The 26,305-nt window shown below is 37.8% G+C and overlaps 1 protein-coding gene across 4 annotated transcripts in view; it reads right to left on the reverse strand.

The window, feature by feature from the left end:
• Nucleotides 1-26,305, reverse strand: part of TASP1 (taspase 1) — a 261,785-nt gene that overhangs the window by 36,753 nt on the left and 198,727 nt on the right. For all 4 annotated transcript variants that reach the window (XM_025400222.1, XM_025400225.1, XM_025400224.1 and 1 more), the window contains one exon: nucleotides 10,758-10,868. In XM_025400222.1, coding sequence (XP_025256007.1) covers nucleotides 10,758-10,868 — 111 coding nt within the window. The remainder of the gene's footprint in view (nucleotides 1-10,757; nucleotides 10,869-26,305) is intronic.

Below are 26,305 nucleotides of genomic sequence, written 5' to 3' on the forward strand. Positions count from 1 at the left end.
GCTTGCAGTGAGCCGAGATCATGCCACTGCACTCCAGCCTGGGCGACAGAGCGAGGAAAAAAAAGAGTAGCATTTACCATCAGTGATATCTGGGAGTCTATAATATATCTCCTGATTTTGAGTACTTAATCTGAAATTCTTCCATATACTGAAAATTGAAGTTTATGGTAAGAGTATTAAAAGATAATGCTAATAATACAGCAAACCTGGGAAACGCTACTTCATAGCCCTGGAATTTTTCAAGGTATAATTATTACATGAGGGAGACCATGAACTCAGGCAACATGCAGGGTAAATGAGTGGCCTGAAGTGACACATCTGAGCCTGTGAAAGCACTGGCTATAACAGTCTTGGTGTGGTCAAGCTCAAGCTTATTTCCATCTAGAGAAGCTTCTAGCCTTTCAGTAATTACCATTTTCCTTTGGTAGTGACTAGTAACTGTTTATAACCTCAACTACTGATTGAAAAATGCTTAGGTTCTTTAGAAGGCCAAAGCCCAGGGATTTGTGGGACTTCTAGAAATGTCCAGACCATGAAAAGATTCTCATCAGAAAACATTAACAACACACTAAAATAAGTTCCTGAGTAGGTTCAACATGTGAAACATGGACACAGATTTGGCAGAATTCTCCAACGAGTGGCTTCTTAACATATCATGTCATACAAATGCAATGTGAGAAAAGGTACACACTATTGATCCTGTTTCAACATTGGAGAATGGCTTAGACAGAGATGAGCTGTACGTGTGCACTTCATCAATGATGGATTAATTGCATTATAAGAACCTTCATGATGTATTTGTACTTAATTTTAGAAGCTAGGCTTTCCAGAAAGTTGTATTTAAGAATTTGGAACAAGTAAATGTATATGCCCAACAGTGGTACGACTTCAGTCTTGGTGGAGCTCTGCTATATAAAGCAGCCCTTAATCCCCAATGCAAGGCTTTGCCTCCTAGTGGCATTTAAATCACCAGCTTTATGGGTTAAAAGAGCTATAAGCTACTTATCTCATGATGTTTCCCCTAGGATACTTCTCTTTCAAAATCATCCACATATTACCCTGTTTAAATTAAGTCAGACAAAACAGTTTCCTTACCAGGTTGCAAGTAAGTTTTTTCTATCCAAATGGATTCATTTTTCTGACCAGAAAGAAGTCATCAGCCACTCTCCTCCTCTTTAAAGATATATATACATATATTGTCCTCCAATTGTTGTTAACAACCCCCAGCTGCACTGGCTCCCACACCCACTTAAAACCTCTGTGCTTGGCTTCACATCCCAGACTGGCTTGCAAGGAAAACAGAACTCTAAAATCAGAACTGTCTTGGGCTGGGCAGTTGCCAAGTAAGCTGTCACTCCTGAGCCTTAGGTCAAATGGCACGCCCTACGCCATTCTGCACAGTATTTAAGTTACTCCTTATTGAATAAAGAGAAATTCATTTTTTAAATGGGAAGAATGAGGCACTGTAAATAACACAGCCTCCTCTTATAGCTGTAGATTTTTGCCCCTGGTTGTTAGGGTCTTTATAACCAGTAGGAGATTTATCTTTAGGAAAAAAAAAAAAAATGCAAAGACGCTTTACTGTCTTGACATAGAATCCTTAAGACTCATATAATGCATGTCCCATTATGGCCGTGAAGAAACTTTGACTTGGCATGCTTCCCTGAAAAACTTTCACCACTTAACTGTCTTGGGAGCAATGGGGATTGAGTTCTATAGAATCCTGGTTACACTAAGCCAAGAAAATAATCATTCCCTCTTTCCAAGGCTTGTTCAGATTTGTTCGAGACTAAATAATGAAGGATGCTGACTGAAAAGAGGACGATGTGGGTCAAATAGTAACACAAGCCCTGGAGGACACTTCAATTATCTTCCTGTTTTATCCTTTTATTGTATTAGAAGCTGCTGGAAACAGAGGGCCACTTGGTTGGGACTTGGAAGTTCTCTGGTGAACACAAAACCATTCAGTAAAACAAGTTTTATTAAAACACAATTTTATTCATTCAACAAATACTTTTTTAGGATTTATTTCATGGTAAACTCTATTACCCTTTGAGCAGATGAAACTGACTATAAAATTTCCTGAGTGTAATAAGAATTACATAGTCACTAGAATTCTATTCATAAATGTTTGTATTCTATATTTCAGATGGAAAACTTTCTGAGCCAAAAAATAACAATTCTTGGCAAGATAATCGCTAGAACTATACTTCTCATGATGGAAAAGAAAATTACAGATGAAAATCTATTTCCATTATTCAGAGTATATTAGTGATACAATGTATAGAGATACGTTCATGATTTAAAGGAAAGAAAGTTCTGGTATAAACAAAGTGGCAGATTATAGATACTTGCAATCAACATCTTTGTATTATAAAACCAAAACTAATTCTGAAAATATTAATCTCAGAGCACTACTTCATCAGATTAATGCTACTCTTCATCGTTGAAAAGTTTAAATATCATGTCTACCTTATTCACCTTGCATCTAAGTTACTTAATGTTTTTCTTTCCACCTGATCCTTAAATAAGAACTAAAATGTGGCTTATTTCTTAAGAGATATCTTCACTACAGTGAAGATGTAACAATTCCAAAACATTGCTGAGGCACTAAAGAAATGAGCTTCCAACCATGACAATGGACTGTCACGTAGAACAAAGTTTTAAAACCATTTTTAAGATAAAGTTATTCACATCAGACAAACATCTATAAGTACCTCTTTTCCCACTACCAGCCTAAAAGCTAATTTGCCTTCTCTTTGACAGTTATTTTTATGATCATGTGAGCCCAGCAGAAACGCCTAGTCATAAGTGCTCACTGTGGCATGTGCCATGTAATGGAAATAAGTGATATTGCTGGTGCCCTAAGAATGAAGCTCCTTTGAAGTATGTGTGTTTATATGTGCTCGCCAAATTTTTAATACCAGTAAAACCAAAAGGCGGTTTGGAATTTTAACTTACAGTAAAATAACCTTTTATCTTTTTAATGTTCCAGGAAGCACCAATTCAATTTAACATTTTTTATTTTGAAACCACAGCATACTTTGGTAACAGCAACAAAACAAAGCACTCGATAAAGAACTTTGCCTATTCTGAAAAGAGGGAGAAAAACACTGCATTTAAGTTCTAATTGGCCACAGTTAAACAGTTTGATTTGATAGAGCTATGTCTACAATGATAAGATAACTCCTTATCCTTTCAGGTAATTATGTGAGAACATGCAAAAATTTTCATAAAATAAATCATATGATGATATACCATTTATATAAAGTTTAAAATCAAGGAAAACTAAACAATGTATTATTTAGAGATATACAAAAGTGTGAAAAAAGCTTTCAGGAAAAGCAGGGGGTAAACACAAAGTAAAGGATGGGGAGAAAGCACAGTAGTAAGATCAGAGAGGCCCACATGGGGCTTCAAACATATGGGTAATGGGCAATTTCTTAGGCTGGGTGGCAGGTCCACAGGTGTTCATTTTATTATTGTCCTTTATAACTTACAAATTTATTATGTCCTTCTTTTAAAAATATATGAAACATTTCATAGTAAAAGATGAAAACAAAACTGGATAAAAGGGTAGCTGCACAAATGGAAGCAGTATCATGTACGAAAGTTAATTATCAGCATTATGAACACATCTGTTGATAGGAAAGAACCTGAAGTTATTCTCCGGGTAAGGTGGGGCTAACTTAATGGCAAGGTAACAATTCCCATGTGTGCTCATCACATAATCAGGCTCTGGATGAACTGTGGGCCTCAGATCTGTTTAGGATGAAGAACTCCAACACAAGCTTGGCACAAACGCCACTGGCTAAATACACAGCCTTTTTTTTTTTTACCTCTAAGAGCCCATATGCCTCCTACCCTGAATTGTTTAAGATTTTTCTTAAATATATGGAATGTGTTTCTCATTGATCTCCATATTCACTGCTTCCTACTGACCACTCCCTGGCAGACACCCCTGAACTTCACAGGGTTTACCAGGCTCCCAACAACACATGTTTTGGTATAAGGTGCAAAATAGGAAATTAACTCATATACTAAGATTGGCTGTTTATGCTATATATTTGCATATATTCTAATTACCTGTATCTAATTACAAGCTTAAAATGGTAAAGAACTCATTTTTTCACCAGAAGACTTGATTTGATATGCCTTTGTTTATCCATTTATTAACCATACTATATACGGCAGCCTCAATAAAGCACTTCTGTAGAGGCCTGGAAAGCACATGTAATTGTACTTCAGCAGGTAAAAATATATTGGCTTATTTTTTCTCTAAAAGCAGAGAGAAAATTAATTCTTTTCAGCTGTTTCATTCCAGGGACAAGCATTTGCTTTGCGTTAAATCAGCGATTTGTAGGCTGGGCTTTGTCAGCAACTCATGATCTGGAGGTAGGAGGTCGCAGGATGGGTGTTGCAAACATGTTCACATCCTAATTGTCCTTTTTACAAGGCTATTTGTGGAGACTTTCCTCTGTGATCCCTTTAAACTGCCTCAAAATCATCTAGTTCTTGGATGCTCCTCATTATCCAACATTTCCAACCAATATTGTTTGTTTTTTATGAACATGAGGATATATTCTGTTATATTTCATTTTTCTAGAAGAAGAGTCAACTTCTTTTAAAGTTTCTGCTAAATAATCAATAAAGAAACTCCATTTGGCACCTAATTCATCCATCCAATAATTATTGGGAGCCGATTAAGTTCAATATGACGTGGCTTCTGCCCTTGAATAGCTCACAATCTGGTGTTATGATTCTTAGAAGCAATGGAATTTTCCAGTGCCTGGGAAGATATTTCAAACCTCTATAACCCCTGTGTGTGTCACTGGAGCTCAAAGACCTGTAATTTATTCCTCTCAAATAACTGAGTTCGGAAAATAAGATTAAGAAGTGCTGGCCTACGAGAAGGGGCTAGGATGTGTCACAGTCATTATTAGAAGGAATGTCAACTGCATGGTGCTAACAGAGCACAAGGAAGGAGCAAATTACCTGGGGGGAGGACTTCCAGAGGATTCGAAGATTCACATTTGATCAGGGTTTTAAAGACTTTTATTGGCCCAGAGCTTAACACAGCAAGAGCATATGCAAGTTATTGGGGGAAAAAGCAAAAATAACTCTTTGGAAGACCAAGTGATTTGGGGTGGCCAGAGTTAAGATATTGAGAATGAACGAAGGAAAAGAAAAATTAGTTGAACTCCATGAACATATACAATTATTTGTCAATTTTTTTTAAAGGGCGAGTTAGAAATAACACTGAAAGCATATTCTGAGGTCAGATCAGGGGATGCCATTTCCCATCAAGTTAGGTAGCTCCCATCTGTGCTACAGGAAATTCACCAGCAGAGGGTGTGTGTGCGTCTGTGTGTGGGGGGGGAGTGTGTGTGTATGCATGTGTGTATGCGTGTGTGTTGCCTGCTGAAAAATTAAAGGTAGGGAGCATGGAAGTAACAGTAAGAGATACAATGTTTGTTTTATTTTAGCATACATAAGAAGATTCAACATTTAGCTTAGACATACAGTAAACTAATTACATATATTTATGTCACTGTTGGGTTGAACAGTGTCCTTCTGATCTTAGGATTGGTGTGGCTCTCTAGGTCAAGTTCTCATTTTTGCCCTTTCTTCTTTGGGGAAGTCTTCTCTCCTGCCCCTGGTTTGGGACCTATGGCTATGTTCTCTGGGCCAGCTGCACAGTTGTTATATAGAAAGAACTCTGGGAGCAATAACGGAGATGGGACTGAGGGGACAAATAGAGAAGGAAAGGCTGGAGGTGAGGGAAACTTGATTAGAGACTGCATTGAAGAGGACACGCATCATATTTGTCCTAGAGGGTACACAAAAAGAGAATCAGGATCTACTGATGAAAACGAAAATCTAAAAGCTGCCTAAAGATGGCAACAGAGCACCTTGATTTGTCATCACAGCTCATTAGGCGGAAGGGCTTAAAAGGCTTATTAGTTATCTACTGCTACATAATAAATTCTCTCAAAATGTGGTGGTTTAAGACAGCAAACACTTATTATCTCACAGTTTCTGTGGGTCAGAAATTCTGCAGTGGCTTCATTGGGTGGTTCTTTCAAAGGGTCTCCAATGAGATTTCAGTCAAGATGCTGCCATGGACTGCTGTCATCTGAAGGCTCACTCAGATCTCTGAGGCTGTTGGCAGGAAGCCCTGGTTCCTCAGAAGCAGCTGTTGGGAGGAGGTCGCAGTTTTTTGCGAAGTGGGCTTCTCTAAAACACAGCTGCTTGAGTGTTCTCATGACATGGCAGTTGGTCTCACTGAGAGGGAGTGATTCAACAGAGAGCCCAAGGAGGAAGCCACAATGCCTTTCTGACCTAGTCTCAGAAATCGGACACTGTCACTTCTGCCATAAATTTACTGGTTGGAAGCGAGTCTTCAGTGTTTGGCTCACAGTCAAGGGCAGGGGAATTGAGCTCCACCTCTTGAAGGGAGGAGTATTCAACAAACTATGGACAAAGCACCTGTAACAAGGTCACACAAGTGGACTTTGAAAGTTCCTTCATATCTGAGATTCTCCAATTCTATTCATGAATCAGTAGACAAAGGGCAAACCTCACAGGTGTCCATTACTTGAGTCATATCACCTTGGAAGCAGCCCACTGGAGCTCTGATAACTAATGTATTTGTCAAGAGGAGAGTCTACCTAACGGCTTCCAGGAAACTCCATCAAGCAGCAATGAGGTTTGACTGAAACTGCTTGTGTGATGTAATGAGAAAAATATTTATGATTTTCAGAAAAGAAAGTGGACACAGAAAAGGCTACAGTAGGAGATTGTGTGATTATATTATTCTTGGGACCAAAAAAGTGATTAACAATATACAGCAGTTAAGTTTTTTTTTTTAAATTTTGGAAATTGTTTTGTTTTATTTGGATGTGTAGAAAAGAAAGACTTCTGAGCTTTCTTGTTACTGGAAATTACTGAGCATCCAGGAGCCAGGAGTTTATAGTTATACTCTTATGACAGTGAAAAAGCAATAAATGGAAGTCATGGTCCAAACATGAAGCAAATTACTTTATAGCTAATTTGGAGCAATTGATAGAAAGGAGAATCCACTTGATCTCAATAACTGAAACAGTCTCCTTTTACAGGCAGAGGTTTATGACAAACCCTGATCTCTACATGTCCAATCTTCTGCTTCTAGGGTATGCAGTGAGCACTATTTATACTATAATCCTGATGCTGTCAATGCTGGTCACTGACACTATTTAGAGTCAACCCCTGATCAAACTACAGAGATAAGCATAGATATAAGAAGGCACATGTTAATAATCATAACAACAATGGTATTGTTGACAGAGATTGAGGTGAGGTAGGAGAGTGAAGGAGGAAGAGAAAAAGAGAAAAGCAAGTGCTATAGGGTCTGAATGTTTGTTTCCTCCAAAATCCATGTTGAAACCTATTCCCCAATATGGCAGTATTAAGATGTGGGACCCTGAAAAGGTGATTAGGTCATGAGGACTGTGCCCTCATGAATGGATTAATACCTTCACAGATTAATGGGTTATCATGGGACTGGAACTGGTGGCTTTATAGGAAGAGGAAGAGAGACCTGAGCTAGCACACTCAGCCCCTTACCATGTGACGTCCTGTGCCCCTATGGACTCTACAGAGCGTCCCCGCCAGCAAGAAGGCCCTCATCACATGCAGCCCCCTGACCTTGGACTTCTCAGCCTCCATGACTGTAAGAAATAAATTAATTTTCTTTACAAATCATTCAGGTATTCTGTTAGTTTTAGGTATTCTGTCATAAGCAACAGAAAACAGACTAACAGTGCATGAAAACAGACTAACAGAAAACAGTGCATGAACTTTCCTCAACTTACATAGTTGAAGTGGTGAGGAATGTTTGATAGACATTATATAAAGTTAATGGATCAAGAAATAGTGTGTTGAAGTGCAATAATTTTTAAAATATTATTTCAAGTTAGAGTAGAATTCCAACAAAAATCAGGAAGGAAGAGAAGTGGGATATGGTGGGGGCTGGGTTTTTAATTTTTTCACAGCAAGGGGTCACAAGTTACTGACTAATCAAGAAATAGATGTGTGAGCACATTATATAGAGTGAGGGTGTTTCCCAGGAGAATAACCAGAACCAAAGACTGACTGGTGGCTCTGGAAATGGAGTATAAAAGGTGACTTTCACATCTTTGATTCCTGTCCTTCTATACTGTTTGAATTTACTTTGTTTCCTATTTCTATACCGTTTGAATTTATTTTCTTACCACATACTTAACATTCATACCTGTTATAGAAAGTTCACACAATTGGTAGCATCTGTAAGTTGACATTAGCCTATGTTCGCCAGGTTTTAGTAGATAAGCTTCACAAGCATCAACGCCTCCAGTTAACAAACGGCAAGGTTTCACTTATTTCATAAATTGGCACTTCACACTTAATGCTTCCTCTTGAAATAAAGAGTTTATAAATCACTACATTGGTAATAAAAACTATATAACGTGAGCTAAAATACTATGGCTTATCCTTAAATATGCATTTTTGTACCACCAAAAATGAAAAGCCAACCAAAAAGACATTACAGTTTTCAGGGTTAACACAAATAGGTAAGAGTCCAGGCTCAGCAGAGTACTGTGATACTCTTTTTAGGTATAATCGATGAAACAATTTTAATGCCCCCCGCAACCCACCGCTGCCCAAACACTAAGGGTTATTCTTCTGAGGTTTTTTGTTTGTCTGTTTTATTATACTTTAAGTTCCAGGATACATGTGCAGAATGTGCAGGTTTGTTACATAGGTATACACGTGCCATGGAGGGCTTGCTGCACCCATCCATCTGTCATCTACATTAAGTATTTCTCCTAATGCTATCCCTCCCCTAGCCTCCTAGCCCCTGACAGGCTCCACTGTGTGATGTTCCCTTCCCTGTGTCCACGTGTTCTCACTGTTCAACTCCCAGTTATGGGTGTTTGGTTTTCTGTTCCTGTGTTAAGTTTGCTGAGAATGATGGTTTCCAACTTCATCCATGTCCCTGTAAAGGTTTTATGGAAACCCCATGCCCATCCTCCGCATATGTTTAAAACGAACCAGGTTGGGTTTAACTATCTAACTGGAAGAACATTCAAAGGATTCAACAATGATTAAGATACCAAAGAATAAAACTAGTATTTGTCTTGTTTTAACAAAACATGACTGTTAAAAAGCACATCTCCTTGGAGTAACCTAGGTACTACGTACACAGGGTAGATGGAAAGACTATGGCAAAAAAAAAAAAAAAAAAAAATACAGCTGGTGGTTAGCGTCCAGGTGGAGAAAAAGGCCTTTTATATAAAGTGTACTTTTTCTCTGAGGAATGAACAAAGAGATGATTTGGGCTTCTATAGAAAAAGTATTTTTATACCCATAAAAAACACTCAGTCTTCTACTTCATAAACTACGAAGGGACGTGTACTATAGCAATTGACAACAATCACACAATATACATCAGGCACCACTCACGCTTTCTGTAAGGAAATTTACAGGAAGGGTTAAACTACCACAACTCCCATGGATGACCTATAGTGCTTGTATTAAAAAAAACAAAAGCAACAAAAAACATAAGAATGGACTAGTACACTGAGCTATTGCAATGAAAATGTACAAACTCCTACTGCATGTAACATGGATGAATCTAACAAGCTTAAATACTGACTGAAGACTAGACACAAGTGATACATACTCCTGATTCTATTGACATAATAAATAAAACCAGGCAAAACTAACCATGGTGTTACAAGTCAGCATACTGTTTAACTTTGGAGGGGGTAGAGATCAGAAGGGGTCAAAAGGGGACTTCTGGGGTTGTGGTAAAGTTCTATTTTTTTTTTTAATCTGGGTGCTGGTTACAGGGGGATGGGTTCACTTTGTGATAATTCATCAAGCAGTTGCAGTTATGATTTGTACACTTTTCTAAAAATGTACGTATGCTTCAGTTAAAAAGTTAACTTAAAAAAAATAACATATGGTGCCCCTGCTAGTGTATGTGTCACCTTTATGCAGATTTTCTTAATGTGTCCCCTCTGGAGAGATGGATTAGAAAAAGGCAACCCTGTGGTCAGCGGCCGCCCCACAACTCTGTGCCTTCACAAACAGAGGGTGGGCTGGGTTTCATCCCACTGGTGCTTGGCTGGAAACAAAACCACACATCTGGATGGACATCTGCAAATCTGCAAAAACACTCATTTGACCCTCTCTCAGCACAGCTTTATGAGGAGGGCAGGGCAGACGTCCTTGTTTTACAGATGAGGAAATGGCATGGAACAGCAAGACTGAAGCACGAAGGTGTCATGGCTAACGAGCCACAGAGCCAGGACTGACCTCTAGGCCAGTAGCTCTTCACTCGCTTCTCATTCCTTTTGGGGAATGGGAACAGGAAGAAGCTTCTCTCTCTATTACTGTGTGCCTTGTTATGGGGTCACCTCAAGTGCTTTGCAGAATAAGATAGGGCATGAATACGTGGTCCAATGTTGTTAATACTGGACTTTAGTAAAGGTCCTTGGTTCTAAGCTTATTTGAAATATATTCTCTAAGTGTGTACTTAAAAATGAACATTCATCTTTTACATGCTTACCTATGGAAAACGATCGCAGAACAGGGAGGTTCAGACAGCAATAAAGCATGCCGACCCTCCCACAGTTTAAAATTATTGACTTAAGGGTATACATATTTTCATTTTTTTCTTGAAAAACTAAAATAAAAGAGAAAGACGCACACAATGCACATGTCTCACTTACCTAGAAGTGTCTGCTTATTTTGGGAGGAGTCAGGCTCGGCAGAACATCTGCACGAACGGAGAACAATCACTCCGCCTAGCACGCCATCTTCACTGGCGAGGAAAGGTGAACCTAGGCAGAAAGGACTAGTAGTCATTTTTCAGTGAATTTTACTTCTTTAATTTTCAATTTTCACTTGATTATTAGAACAAAAATGTGGCATGAATAAGATCTTGAAAGATGCCCATTTTCTGACAACCACCATTGTTAATACCTCATTATACACTTGATGGCAAAGGCAGGTTTATGTCTGAACAGGGGCCATTTGGCAAAGAAAATGCCACATGCTGTCAGGAAGATGTAAGTGGGGGAGGGAATGTGCATTACTGTATTCAGAATGGAATTGGAAACGCTACCAGATTAAAGGACCAAAACACAAATACAGGAAAAAATGCTCAACAACTCTCTTTGATCAGCTCTTAGGAATCACTTACCACAGGCTCTCCCTGCTGTCAGGGACACACCACCAAAAGCTTCAGTTTACTACCTTAAATGCAATTTGAAACAATAAGCCACAAACTTTATTATAAACATTTTTAAATGCTTCTGATGGTTCACACAAATAAGGGTGAAACTGCATTTCTATGATGAGAGTCTGGTGGTTAGAAAGAGTTGGGCCTCTTTGGGATCTCACACACTGAACCACTGTGAGCATTTCAAGAACATTATATTTTAAAACCCCTCATTTTTCTTCCCCAAGGACATCTTCTTCAAACATCTGGCATAGCAAGTGAGCACATGGAGAACAAATGCAAAATTAACCCAAGAACTATCAAAGAGAGTAGTAAAAAATCAAACCCAACCAAATTGGATTTGGTGGGAGCTTCTGGTTAAACTTACTATATTAAATACACGTATTCACGTATTTTTCTCCCTCCCTCCCCAAATCCTACTGACCTGATGGGAAAGGAAGAAAAAAGCCATAGCCCAATAAGGGCAGAGAAAGAGGCAGACAAGGAAAACACTGACCTTTTGGAAAATGGTAAGAAGACAGATAAGTGGTTGCTCACCTAGCAAACCCATGAAAGCTGAAACCTAAGTTTTCATGAGGCAGGGGAAAATTGGAGTGGAGGATACCCACAGGAAACCAAACCAGTTTTGCCATAAAATGCAAAAAGGTTCAGAAATTGGAGGCTTCAAGTTCCTCTGAAGGCAGGGGTATGGGGTAGAGATGATAAAAGATGGTAAGTTGACAGTGTCCAAAAGAATCCTCTAGATCAGAGGTTGTCCTGCTAAGAATGCCATCATTTTGTTTTGTTTTTAGTTTTTAAAGTGTTGTTTAAAAGAGAAAAAAAAAGGAGGAGGAGGAAGAGAAGGAGGACCAACATGCCACGCAGACCGTGATACAGGCTGCAAAGCCCATAATCTTTATTCTCTAGCTCTTTCACAGAAAAACTTTGCCAACTCCTGATCTAGAACAGGAGATCAGAACTGCAGTTCCTTTCCAAAAAGGAAGTGACTCCTCCCTAACCCTGAAGAAGCCAGGATATTTACTCTCTAGAGAAGGTGAACCAGAGAGAGTTGAGACTTGGGAGCATCAGGGTTAGCCCAGGGCAGGAAAGAGGCTACACACTGAAAACAGGGAGCTGAGGTATGTCTTTATGCTAAACAGTGAAATAACCAGCTCCCAGGATGCAAGAAATCAAACTGATATACTCCAAGAAGAGACTAGATAGATAGTCCCTTTCCAGCAACCCAGCCAACTCAAGACTAAAGACCTACTTGAGAGATGCCCGCAAGAAAACGTGTCCTTGCCTTAGGGTGAGGGCTTCAAGATGACAAGTATGACTCATACACAAAAGGATTTTAGTTCAGCTTGGCATTTAACTATTAAATAGTTAATACCAAACCGTTGATATGTAACTAGTACAGACAATCTAGGATTATTAGTTGTTTTAGTTAGGTCTCTGTTTTAGGAAAGACAGAGACCAAAAAAACAAAATAGTTACACAGGGAAAATTTGGGCAAGTGTACTGAGCAGAAGAAAAGTAAAACAAAACAACAACAACAAAAAAAACATTAAAAAGACAGATAAAAAATGAGTGAAAAATATAAGAAACTCACAAGACTAGGCCAGAACTATCTAATATGTGAATAACAGGAGTTTTAGAGAGACTAGAAAAAAAAAAGGAGTAAAATTTCTAAGAAATAACTCAAAAACATTTCCAAGAATTTTAGATGAGTGTCCAAACTGAAAAGGTCCATCAACCTCCCAGTACAACTCATGAAAAAGGCACCCCATGAAGATTTATCCCTATGAAATATTAAGATACTAAGGAAGGAAAGAAGGGTCTAAAAACTTTCAAATGGGAAGAAAAGATCACATGGAAAGCAAGGGTATTACAATGGCATCAGATTTCTCAACAACAGCAATACCTGAAGCTAAAAGATTATGAGGCACTCTCTTCAAAATGCTGAGGAAAAATTATTTCCAACCTAGAATTCTATATTCAGCCAAAAGGTCAATAAAGTATGAAAGCGGAATAAAGCTCTACAAAGTCTCAAAGAGATTACCTCCCATGCATTCTTTCTCAGAAAGCTACAGGATGAATGTTCCTTGACAGAATGAAGAAGTGAGGTAAATAATGAGGAAGAAAATAAGATCTGGATACAGAGGATCCAAAACAAGAGAAGATAATGGGATTCCAGATGACAGAGCTATGCAGCAAGCTGAGAGAGCAAACTGAATTGGAGCATGAAGTCAGAGGAGGCCAGGAAAGGTAATTCTAAGGGGAGCGAAAAATAAACTGACTGAATACATGTTGGTTTGAAATTACTGAGAGAAAATGTTTCAGATTTTGAGGAAAGTTTGGAGATGAAAGAGTGACTAGTACCAAAAAAATAATAAGACTTGTACAAGAAATGAAATGGAATCACAGTATACTATGTAGCTAGGATGTGAATCGCTAGAGTAAACAAATATAAACTCTCATACTGATAAGCAAAAAAAAAAAAAAAAAAGAGGGAGAGAAGTTTAATTTTCAGAACCACCCTGCCATGCAATTTTTTATTATCATTTACAGATGAAGAACCTGAGCTTCAGAGAGGTTCAATGACTTGCTACAGCCAAGCTATAGTTGAGCAGGAAATATGGCTTCCCCCAGCATCTTCGGAGCCATGATCCTTGCTTCATTTGTAGCAATGCCTCTCACGTAACAAAAAAAATCTCTGAATAACCTCAAAATGCAACTGTGTGCTGGAAACCTCCATCCCAACAGTACTCAAACATGGCACCTCTACAACTGTTCCTTTTACCACCAAATCCAGAAACTTCTCCTGGCCTCCAATAGCTCATCTAAGCTCAAAATCCTTTACCTCTTCCCTCTCCAACAAGTCAACACTTCACACCATGTCAAATCTGTTAGTTCTCCCTATGACCTCATTTTGGCCTGCCCCCTCCCTTCATTCCCACTGACAAGACCCTCAATGTATTCTCATTGTCCAAGAAACCCTGCAACCAGCTCTAATCTGGCCTTCTGCTCTAGTCATTCAAATCTCTAAATTAATTAATTTAATAAAAATGTACTAAGTGCCAGGACTCTTCTAGGCACTGGGGATACAGAAGTCAACAAAGCCCCTGTATACATCTAGTTGAGCAGCTTGGGGGACAAGTATTAAACTCACAAACCAATATGGAAATCCACCCAATAGCAGTAAGTGTTATAAAGAAAATGAACCCGGTAAATGATGGAGAGTGTCACTGGGGCTGAGCCTTGTCTACATCAAAGAGCAAGAAGGCCTCTTTTGGTCAGGAGCTAACCATGTGATAATCTGAGGAAAGACCATTCCAGGCAGATTGACCAGCAAATGCAGAGACTCTGAGGTGAGGGAGGGAGGGGGAAGAAAGGATAGAATATGAGTTTAAGAGAGGCCAGGGCCAGGTCACAGACTGCGATAACATTTATTTGGACTTGTAAAAGTTACTTAGCTGTGCAGAATGTAATGGCAAGGCAAGCATAAAAGCAACAACCAACTAAGCTGCTGTGGCAGCCCAGTTGAGAGGTGACAGTGGCCTGGGTGAGCCTTCTGACAGTGAAGGCTATCTACAGAAGCTGGGTCTGTGATATACTCTGCAAGTAGAACTAATAGAGTTGTTCGTGGAAGGGACATTGGAGGCATGGGAAACAGAGACTTCAAAGTTTACTGTAAAAAGAGATATGCATCCCAGGCCATATCATTAAACAACTGAAAAACCTGTAATAGCTCCCAACTGCCTGTAGAATGATGCCCAAATTCCTTAGTCTGGCGTAGCCTTTCTTATCCTTCCCAATCTTATCACCCTGTTTATTTTACACATCATTTGTACTTCCCATACTCTACTCCCCTAAGATTTCCCCCGGGCCCCTGGTTGTGAACTGTCCTTCCTGGCTCCCTTTCCCCTGATAAACTGAGTGTTCTTCAGCTCCAATGCCTTTTATACAGATCCGAACTTTCTGGGGTAAAGGTATCTCATTCACCTTTGAAGCCCCCTAGTTATTATCAAAATAATTCCAACACACATACACACACACACACACACACACACACACACTCCTGCCTACATCACTGTGGTGTGGCAAAGAGAATGGCAAGAAAGAAGAAAATGATCCCAGCACTTTGAGAGGCCAAGGCGGGTGGATCACGAGGTCAGGAGTTCAAAACCATCCTGGCCAAGATGGTGAAACCCTGTCTCTATTTGTAAAAATACAAAAATTAGCCAGGCATGGTGGCGGGCACCTGTAATCCCAGTTACTCAGGAGGCTGAGGCAGAGAACTGCTTGAACCTGGGAGGTGGAGGTTGCAGTGAGCCGAGATTGCGCCACTGCACTCCAGCCTGGGTGAGGCGACAGAGCAAGACTCCGTCTAAGGAAAAAAAAAAAAAAGAAGAAGAGAATGGCACTTCTACGCAAGTACTCTGAAAGCGAGCAGGGGCCCAGGCTACTATGCAAGCTTATATCAGCGTTGCATTTGGTATGAGCTAGTCCAATTATTTAATGAAAGTACGGTTAGAGCGCATTTCAAGATTCCATATTTTTTGTGGAAAATACTAAGATTTTTATATTATCACCATGGTGCCGGAAAAACACTAACACAGACAGAAAACCTTGTTGTAGTCTGGTGATAGCAACTATGTGTTATTAAGATATAACTTTTTAAATTGCACTCTTCAGCTTTTTCAAGTTTTCTTGAAGGCTGTTGTGAGGACTGAATTTTTATCTATGAACTTTTTATAGTTTCTAAGATGCTATTTAAACATTTGGTAGCAGTAACATTGATGGTAAGGACCGTTGAGCATTTTGCTGGTTTTCAAAAACTATCATGTGGAACAAGATGTATTACTATACCAGCCTAGTTAATCTTCTACAACAGCTGGAACCAGTGCTCAACTGACTAGATGGTGGTGGTGACAGGGTATCAATTTCCCTAGTTAAAAATGTTAAAGTGTCTATATAAAAGGAAACATTATTTATTCCTCTTACTAGTAAAGAAAAAGAAAGAAAGAAAGAAAAATTAACATGGAGTGACATGTGGGGCACTGCCTAAGCACTTTCTACACCCACAGAGGGAAACAGGGACAAAAACTAATAAACTAAGACAATCCTAAATTCCATTAACATATGTGCAAGCAGCTGTAAAAAAACAAATGGATTAGTAAAGAAGTAAGAAAGAAGATCAAACTTTATTCACTATAATAATCTCAACTAGATCCCCTAAATACCTAAGTCTATAACTGCTATGGAATGAAACTGTAATTACAGATGGTGAGACACACTCACTGTGATTAAATGTATGTAATCTGGACATTCACTTAGGTTGTAAATCCAGACTATACACAAATTACAGACCCACTTATTGTATTTGTGCTATAATCCTTAAGGATGAAAACACTGAAGAAATTTGAGAGGAGGACCACGATGAATATTAAAACAGAGAAGTTAACAAGAATTTGAATGCATATTATTTTGGTTGCTAGTAACAGATTCCTAAATAGAAAAATCTAAAGCAGCAAGGGGAATTTGCCAGCTCATAAAATCTAAAAGGAAAAAACCAAAGGGGTTAACCCTGGTATGATCAACTAGAACCACAAGGCCAGTGGAGTGGAGTTAGGATTAGGCAAACAAATCCACAGATGTCCACAACACACAAACGGACAGAACATAGAGCCAGGGAACCAGGAAATCAGAGTTCCAGATTTGGTGCTGTATTCTTGAACAAGACACCTTATCTCTCTGAACCATGCTTTTCTTCCTTCATCTGAAAAATTACACACTGGACTAATAGTCTCTGATGTGCAGGTATAGTGTTAGGAGTATTTTCAGTATTAGAGATTCATCTCTACCCACAAACGCAACCAGCATTACCTGATACCAGACAGGCCAAAATATCAGAGCTCCTTTTGCAAAACCTGACACAAAGCTTCCTCTTTAACACGTGGGAATTTATCAAGAGAGTCATTCTGTAGCTAGAAGGTAGCTGCTAGTGTTCCACCTTCCCATTACATTTAATAAAGAATTTCTGTCCTTTCAATGCATTTCTGTGCATTGCTTTTCTCTTTTTAATTCCTATGTGCCAAATCACTTGAATGCCATTCTCTCTTGGAGGAATTACATACCTATTGATAAAAATAAATACATTGACACACAGAGACAGTTCGGAGGTCAGGTGAGCAAGAAAATAAAGAACTGGGGAATGAATATTCCCTACTGAAAACACATACCCCAACTCCAGAACAAGAGATTATAAATATACTATTTAAATATCGAAGTAGGATAACAGTTTATACTTCCTGGAAGATCAAGGACTTTTTCTCTTAAGATGCACTTAAGTCTACAAGATTGTCTCCATCATCCTATTATAAGATATATATTAAGTTAACTGCATTCTACCATTTGCTGCTCCTACAAAAATCCCAGTGGAATGATGTTCACTACATTCACGAAGAGAAGCCAAAGGAAACAAAGAAAGAACCTCAGGCGCATGGAGGTAAATGAGCCTACAGAAACACAAGGAAGAAGCGGGAGCTGGGCATTAGAATCCACCTCCAGCTCAGCTTACAGATACCATCACTGTGTGCCGCTTTCTGGTGATAAGCAGAATTTCAAGGTCTCCAACTTAACTTTTAAAGAGGAGAGGAGAGGAGAGTTGAATTGAAAACTGAGTTAAGTTTGGCCAATAACCATTCTGAAATCCCTTATCTAACAAAATTTAAAAGATAGGAAGAGTCAACTTATTTCAGAACAGAAAATTCCAAACTTCTAAACTATAATCAAAACTATAAAACCATATACATATGGGAGAGAGAGTCAATCTTTGGATAAATTTACTGACTCTGCCACAAAGATTAGGAGTAAGAAACCAAACTAGACTGAGAATTCAATTAAATCTTCGGCTTCTTGATTTAATCAATCGTATATGTACATAATACTGTACTAGAAATGAGACAAGGGTTTTTTTGCTGTTTTTAAAAAGTTTAACACAGGGTCTCTGTCCTCAAGGACATAATTCAGTTGAGGAGAAAAAACAACATATTTTGAAATTCATAAAGCAGTCTAAGAAGAATCAGAAGGCATCTTGTTTTTCTGAATGTTCCATCCCAGCATTCCATCTGCAAGTGGAGGGGCCTGGGATCCCACAAACCCACCGTCCAGCAACAATAATGGGTTGAGACAGGAGGACTGCTGACCAAGGGAGCAAGTGGGAATGTCCGACACAAAACTGAAGACTCGGTGGAGGGGAAGCCAAATGGCCTAGGCTTTTAGCCCTAGTTCCAGCATTCTCCATGATTAACTTTTAGGTAAGAAGAAGTTCTTTGCCTTCAGAATCTACTACCCTGCCAACCCCTAGATGCAGGAGAATGTAGTGAACACATTCCTTCCCCTTGTTTCCAGCTGCTAGACCTCCATCTCCACGAGCATCACACAATAGAAGAGGGCAAAATAAAGCCAGATAGTGGCAGAAGGCAAACTGTCCTTTGTGGGAGTAGGTGGGGTGCTATAGATGCATATTTGCACATTAATACTAAGAGTAGAAGCCATGAATTTGAGAAGTACAACATTCATTCAACAAATATTTCATATTTTATAAAAATTCACTTCACAATATTTAAGAATCAGTTCTGTGCCAACCACTGTGTAATACTGAATAAGGCAAAATCGGTGGTCTCAATTTTGATATGATATGACAATCAATAAACAATCAATGCTAGAAGGGAAAATCAAGCAGGATAAGAGAGACACAGTTGTTTGACAGGTATGGAGGGAGACAGTTGTTTAATCAGGATGGTCAAGGATGGCCTCTCTGATAAAAGTAAAATTTCGAGAAAAACTCCAGCAAGTAAGAAAACAAACAATATAGGTATTGGACGCTTGAGACAAAAATGCTTCCAGTGTAGTAAAGAAATACATCTCCATAGACAATTTATATAATACAGATACTAGGCCCAATGACCAGGTATGCTCATCAGTTTACATCAAGAAAAGGAGGGCTGGATGGTATTCAGCTGATTGTAAACAGTTGGTATCCTTAATGGTTGTTAACTATCTTGACTATCCCATGACAAAAAGTACATTTTCAATAAATTACTGTTCTTCTAAGAAATGTACTACGAAACCACCACTGTAGGTTTTAAATAACAACAAAATGATAACAAAAAACCCACAAAATAATATAAAATGAAAGCATCTGTTTCACTCCAAGGCCTATCTATAGATGTAAGTACCATCAAGAGTTCCTTGTACTGTATTCCTTCTATTTTACTAGCATTAATAAATGTAGTCTTATTTTTATGTGAAACAACAATATCATAGTAAATCTGATGACAGGTGGAAGAATGAAATATGGTTTGATACATTTGGGTCTTCAGTAATTATTTAAATAATCCCATAACTGTTTTTCATGGTACTACTCTCTTATATTTAAATAATACAGAAATTGTTCTTAGATCTTTGTTATGCATTCCATGTGGTTATTTGGTGTGTCCACCATAACATATGGTTGGAACCCCAAATAGTCCTTCTGGGAGAGTTTAATTGGGGAAAATGGGTTCTGATGATCATAAAACCTCAGGATCATAGCTATAGCAATGATGCCTATATTACATCAACTTGACTGTATACGAGATTATCATTTTAAACAATGAAGCAGTGAGCAATTAATTATTTTCAGGAAAAATGACTGTTACCTTTAACACTGACTAAGGGAAGAAGACAAAGAAATTTCCCTTCCTATTCTTTTTTATCTGTACGGTTTTTGGTGGTTAAATTACAGATGGAGTATCATGGCATATAATAAACACATTAGTTGTATACACTAAAAAAAAAAAAAAAAAAAAAAAAAAAGTTCCTTGTAGACAAAAGCCACACCAAGGCAATTTTCAATGCACTATATTCACTGCCACTTAGCCCTAAAAAAACAATTCTTCTTATCAATAAAGTCACAAATAAAAAGTTTTAATCAGAAAAAAGGGAGTTCTTTGTATATCCTTTCTGAAATTATCCACATGTAATCTGGGCATTTAAAAATTTTTTCATTCAATAGGACCATGTTTTATACACTTTTCTCAATCTGACTTTTTAAATTCAACAATATAGCTCAGAGATCCTCCATCTCAGCACACACAAATTTAGCTTAGACTTTTCAACAATGAATATGCTCTTGGACACAGATGCCATCACTTCTTTATTTAGTATTCTATTGAGGGACCTTTAGATTTTTACCAATTTTGGTTTCTTGCCATTGCAAGTGATGCCACAGTGAACATCTGGACATATTTACCTTTCACACGTGTATGAATATATCTATAGGATATATTTCTAAACGTAGAGTTGATGAATCAATTAGCATACTCATTTATTTGCTACAGATTCCTAAACTTTCCTCTAAAAATATTTACACCCACAAGAAACAGTGTTTGAGAGTACCTATTTTCCCGATGGGGAAATGCCAGCCTTACAAAAACTAGGTATTAGCAAACTTTTTGATTATTACTAATCTGATACATGAAAAACAGTAGTATCACACTATTGTGTTGATTTGCATTTATTTATGAATAAATTAATTACCTATATGTTTACAAGCCATTTGTGTTTCTTTATCTGTGAGTTGCTTTCACATCTGTGGCATACACAACTGGTTGCCTACATATTATCCATTCTCCCTTTCTTCCTTACAGTAAGGCAATCCCCAATTTTGTGTGGGGTAGAAAAGTGCCTAGCTTCCCAAACTCTTTTGTGGCTGGTTAGCTAAGTGGCAAAGTGTTCTAGCAGAGCTTATTAAAGGGCAGACTCGACTAGCACAAATTTTATTGGCTGCTGCTATCTGCTTCAGAGTTTATGTCTGAAAGTGGAGCAGCTATCTTGTTCTCATGAAGAATAAAGCCACCTACTAAAGATAGCCAAACAGAGAGAAGCTAAGCCCCAAATGCACTATGAAGCCTGTGTGCCAGGCTGAAATGCTGGATTGCTTTCAGACATTTTATGTGAGAAAATAAAAGCCCTCATTTTGTTAAGCCCTTCTGTCTGGATTTGTCATATCAACATAATCCCAAACTGAAAATTTCCTTCATCCATATCTTTATTGGGTACTTGTATTTTTTTCTTGCTAATTTGCTATACTCTTTACTTATTAAGGCAGTAAGTCCTTGGCTATTATGTGCTGCAAATATTTTTCCCCAGTTGGTCATACTATTTGTTAATTTTATCTACGACCTTTTTTGTAATACAAAAGTTTTTAATGCTTATGTAATCAAAATATGTAGTCTCTTTCTTCTAAGGCTTCTGTGTTGGCAGTTTTACAAGAAAGGTCTTCTCTAATAAAAAATTATGAAAATAACTTGTCCATGTTTTCTATTAGTGCTTTCACAATTACAATTTTTAATTTTAGAACTTCAGTTCTTCTGGACTTAATTTTGGTATAAAGACTGCAGTGAAGATCCTGTTGTTGTCTTATATTCCTAAATGGTCGGCCAATTGCCCAACATAAATTTCTTGAAAAAGGTCTCTCTTATCCATTGATTTGAAATACATTTTTAATCACACAGTAAATTCCCATAATTGCAGGTATACCTAGATTAACCTGTTCCATTGATGAAATTATTCCTATATTGATTTCAAGTGGCTTTATTTTCACAATATTCTTTGCTGCTTTCATATCATTTTTCCACATTATCTTAAACATTGGCTTGACAAATACTCTTGCCTTCGCTTTAATTAGAATTTTCATATGGTCATAATTTAATTAACTGTGATTTTGCTTTAGGGTCAGAATGTCCTGATAATTTTTTCCCAGGAAAGCCTAAAGACAGAGTCAATTATAGCCTTGTCACTCCAAAATTCTGGGATCATGTGTATTCTCACACAAAGAAATGTGGCATGGTACTCTAAAATAAAATGCGCAAGTAGACTTGTACATAATTTAAAAAGATCTCTTATGCCTTTGATCAAATAAGCATCTTTGTAGAATGTCTTCTGAGATGTACACAGTAGGAAACGCAACATTTTTTTCATGGTCAGTTCTTGCTCTGCTAATCTATTTTATTTGCCACAGGGTATAATCACCATCCATAATACTCCAAGAAAATAATTCTCAGCAACCCTCAGCCTACTCCCAAAAAAAACAGGACAAAAAGAACGCAAAACAAACCAACAAAAAAAACCCTTAGTTCTAAGAGGGGTTAGATGGCAAGTTGTCTTTGAGTGAGGTAAAAACACCCAGGATTGGTACATTTTTAGGTCAATTTAATCATGTGTATATGGAAGAATTCACTGATTCAGTGTTTAAAACATGTATAGCATTAAAACTTTTTTTTTTTCCTCTGGGTGAACAGAGTGTTTGCTCATTAAATTCTAGATTCTATGTGTGCTAACAATCTTATGGTATCTACCATATCGCCCAAAGGCACCAGTGCTCCTGAGCAATGCCTTTTGCTTCAGGAGGACTATGCTGGTATCTTTTATGTGGACTTGGTAAACAAAGTTGATATGGTCAAATAATGCAGGTGAGCAACCTGGGGTACATGGGACTGTCTCCACCAGTCACTGCCTGAAGACCTTCAAAGGACATCAGACTTTAAAGAACATTATACATTTAGTTGTTGTTGCTCATTGTGTTTCCTTCTCTGAGTTATTTCCTTACATACCCAGTTTTACCATGAGAGCAACTCTATTCACTTTTACTTTGTATGGTCAGATCCCACTTACTGTGCAGAAGCACATAACATAGAAGCCTTCTAGCACGATTTTAATTCCGATGTAAAATCAATTTAATGTAGCTTTATGTGCTCTCATGAACTTTGTCTTTAAGTAAGTAAATAAATAAATCTATTTTATTGCAACAACAATGGCTTTGAACAGCTGCTGTGTGGGAAGCTTGATAAAATGGTGATTGCTGATATTCCGATTCCTATTAAGTTTCTGGATACTTCAATATTTTTCACTTTGATGATTGCACTGAGGTTATACAGTTATATAATTATAAATGCATATTGTTATACCTGAACTTACAACTCTAGGTCTAGAAATACTGCAATGTTTACATTGTGAACTTTAAATGAAACTGTCATATATCCCTATATAGTGAATCACTGTATCCTGAACCCTATAATAGGGAGTCACCCATTAATGCAGGAGGACATTTACATAGAAAGCTATAATTCAGTTGTACAATGTATCAGTGCAATGATATATAGGTTTTTGCATCTCACTTGAATGTACTTCTCTATATAAAGGCATACCCTGAAGATACTGAGGGTTCATTTCCAAACAACCGCAACAGAGCAAATAACACAATAAATGGCATACCACAATAAAGTGAGTCATACAAGTTTTTTGGTTTCTCAGTGCATATGCAAGTTATGTTTACACTACTATACTGTAATCTACTAAGTGTATAACAATGCTATGTCTAAAAAAAGTAAATAATTTAAAAAATGCTTTATTGCAAAAAATACTAATGATTATGAGACTCAGATGAGTCATATCCTTTTGCTGGTGGGCGGTCTTGCCTCGATATTGAAGGCTGCTGATGGATCAGAGTGATGGCTCATGAAGACTGAGGTGGCTGTAACAATTCCTTAAAAATAAGACGGCAATGAAGTTTGCAGCATCAATTGACTCTTCCTTTCATGAAAGATTTCTTCGTAGCATGCAATGCTGTTTAATAGCATTTTACTCACAGTAGACCTTTCAAATTAAAGTCAATCCTCTCAAACCTTGAAGTTGCTTTATCAAATAAGTTATGCAATATCCTAATTCTTTTCCTTATTTCAACAACGTTCAGAACTTCTTCACCAGGAGAAGATTCCATCTCAAGAAATCACTTTCTTTGCTCATTCACAGAAGCAACTCCTCCTCTGTTAAAGTTTTATCATAAAACTGCAGCAATTCAGTCACATCTTCAGGCACCATTCTAATTCTAGTTTCTTGATATTTCTACCACATCTACAGTGACTTCCTCCAATGAAGTTTTAAACTCCTCAAAGTCATCCATGAAAGTTAGAATATACTTCTTCCAAACTCTTGTGAATGTTATTTTGACCTCTTCCCGTGAATCACAAATGTTCCCAATGGCATCTAGAAGGTTTTTAATTTACTTGACCCAGATTTCAAAAGCAACAAGTCCTGATGGAGAAGGTTTTCAAAAGGTTTTTAATTTACTTAACCCACGTTCATCAGAAGAATCACTATCTATGGCAGCTATAGCCTTATAAAATGTATTCCTTGAATAATAAGAGCTTCAGTATGGATGTTATGTTAGCAGCCATGAAAACATTAATCTCCTTGTACATTTCCATCAGAGCCCTTGCATGACCAGGTGCATCGTCATAGAGCAAAACTATTTTGAAAGGAGTATTTTTTCCTTAGCAGTAGATCTCAACAGTGGGGTTAAAATATTCAATAAACTGTGGTGTAAACAGATGTGCCGTCATCTAGACTTTGTTGTCCCATTCATAAGGCACAGGAAGAGTAGATTTAGTATGATTCTTAAGGGCCCTAGGATTTTTTGACTGATAAATAAGCACTGGCTTCAACTGAAAATCACCAGCTGCATTAGTCTCTAACAAGAGAGTCAGCATGTTCTCAGAAGCCAAAGCATTGACTTCTCCTGGCCAGCTATGAAAGTCCTAGATGGCATCATCTTCGAATAGAGGGCCATTTTGTCTGCCTTGAAAATCTGTTGTTTAGTGCAATCACCTTCTTCAGTGATCTTAACTAGAACTTCTGGATAACCTGTTGCAGCTTCTCCATCAGGACTTGTTGCTTCACCTTGCACTTTCATATTATGGAGGCAGCTTCTTTCCTTACACCTCATGAATCAATCTCTGCTAGATTCTAACTTTTCTTCTGCAGCTTCCTCACCTCTCTCAGCCCTAACAGAATTAAAGAGAGTTAGGATCTTGCTCTGGATTGGGATCTTGGTTAAGGGAGTGTTATGCCTTAACATTGAGTGTTATGTCAGATGCTCTATCCCCATACCAAGCTGTTTCACTTCCTTATCATCTGTGTGTTCACTAGAGTAGCACTTTTTAATTTACTTCAAGAACTTTTCCTTTGTATTCACAACTTGGCTAACTGGTGTAGGAGGCTTACCTTTTGACCCATCTCAGCTTTTGACATGCCTTCCTCACTAACCTTAATCATTTCTAGCTTTTGACTTAAAGTGAGAGATTTGCAACTCTTCAATTCACCTGAACATGCAGAGTCATTAATTGGCCTAATGTCAATATTATTGTGTCTCAGTGAATAAGGAGGCCAAGGACAGCAAGAGAAACAGGGGAACAACAGGTTAGTGGAGCAATCAGAATACACACATTTATCACACACAGTTAGATTTACAGTATTTTATGACCACAGTTTGTGGCACCCCAAAATAATTACCATAGTAACATCAAAGATTACTGATGACAAGACTATCATCACAGATACAGTAACAATAAAAAAGCTTGAGATATTGTAAGAATTATCAAAATGTGACATAGAAATACAAAGTAAGCATACACTGTTGGAAAAATGGCATCAATAGATTTGTTCAATGCAGAGTTGTCATAAATTTTCAATTTGTTTTGAAAAATGCAGTATCTGCTAAGCATAATAAAATGAGTTATGCCTCTATTCCATTCTTAGTGAACTCGCTGAACATACTAAATACCTGCTCTGTACTCAATGCTCTCCCAGGCAGTGTGATACACAAACATTAAAAAAAAAAAAGTTCCTGAAAAACTTACAACTCTCTTGGCCAGACACAATTTACTTACATAAAGCCAGAAAACAGCACATAGTAATATATTTTAAATTTTTATATATACAAATTCATATATATACATATTCCACACATACTATAAATATGTACATGTCTCACTAGAATCTACAGGCAACTAGACTATCTGTTCACCACTGATCACCCAGAACAGTGTCTGACACATAGTAGGTGATCAACAAATACTTGTTAAGTAAATAAATGAGAAGCCCAACAGCTTCTCATTTATTGGAATATGAGAAGGGCATACTCACTTTATTAGGGAAAGGCCTCAGGAT

This window comes from Theropithecus gelada, chromosome 10 (assembly GCF_003255815.1).
Source record: "Theropithecus gelada isolate Dixy chromosome 10, Tgel_1.0, whole genome shotgun sequence".
Taxonomy (NCBI): domain Eukaryota; kingdom Metazoa; phylum Chordata; class Mammalia; order Primates; family Cercopithecidae; genus Theropithecus; species Theropithecus gelada.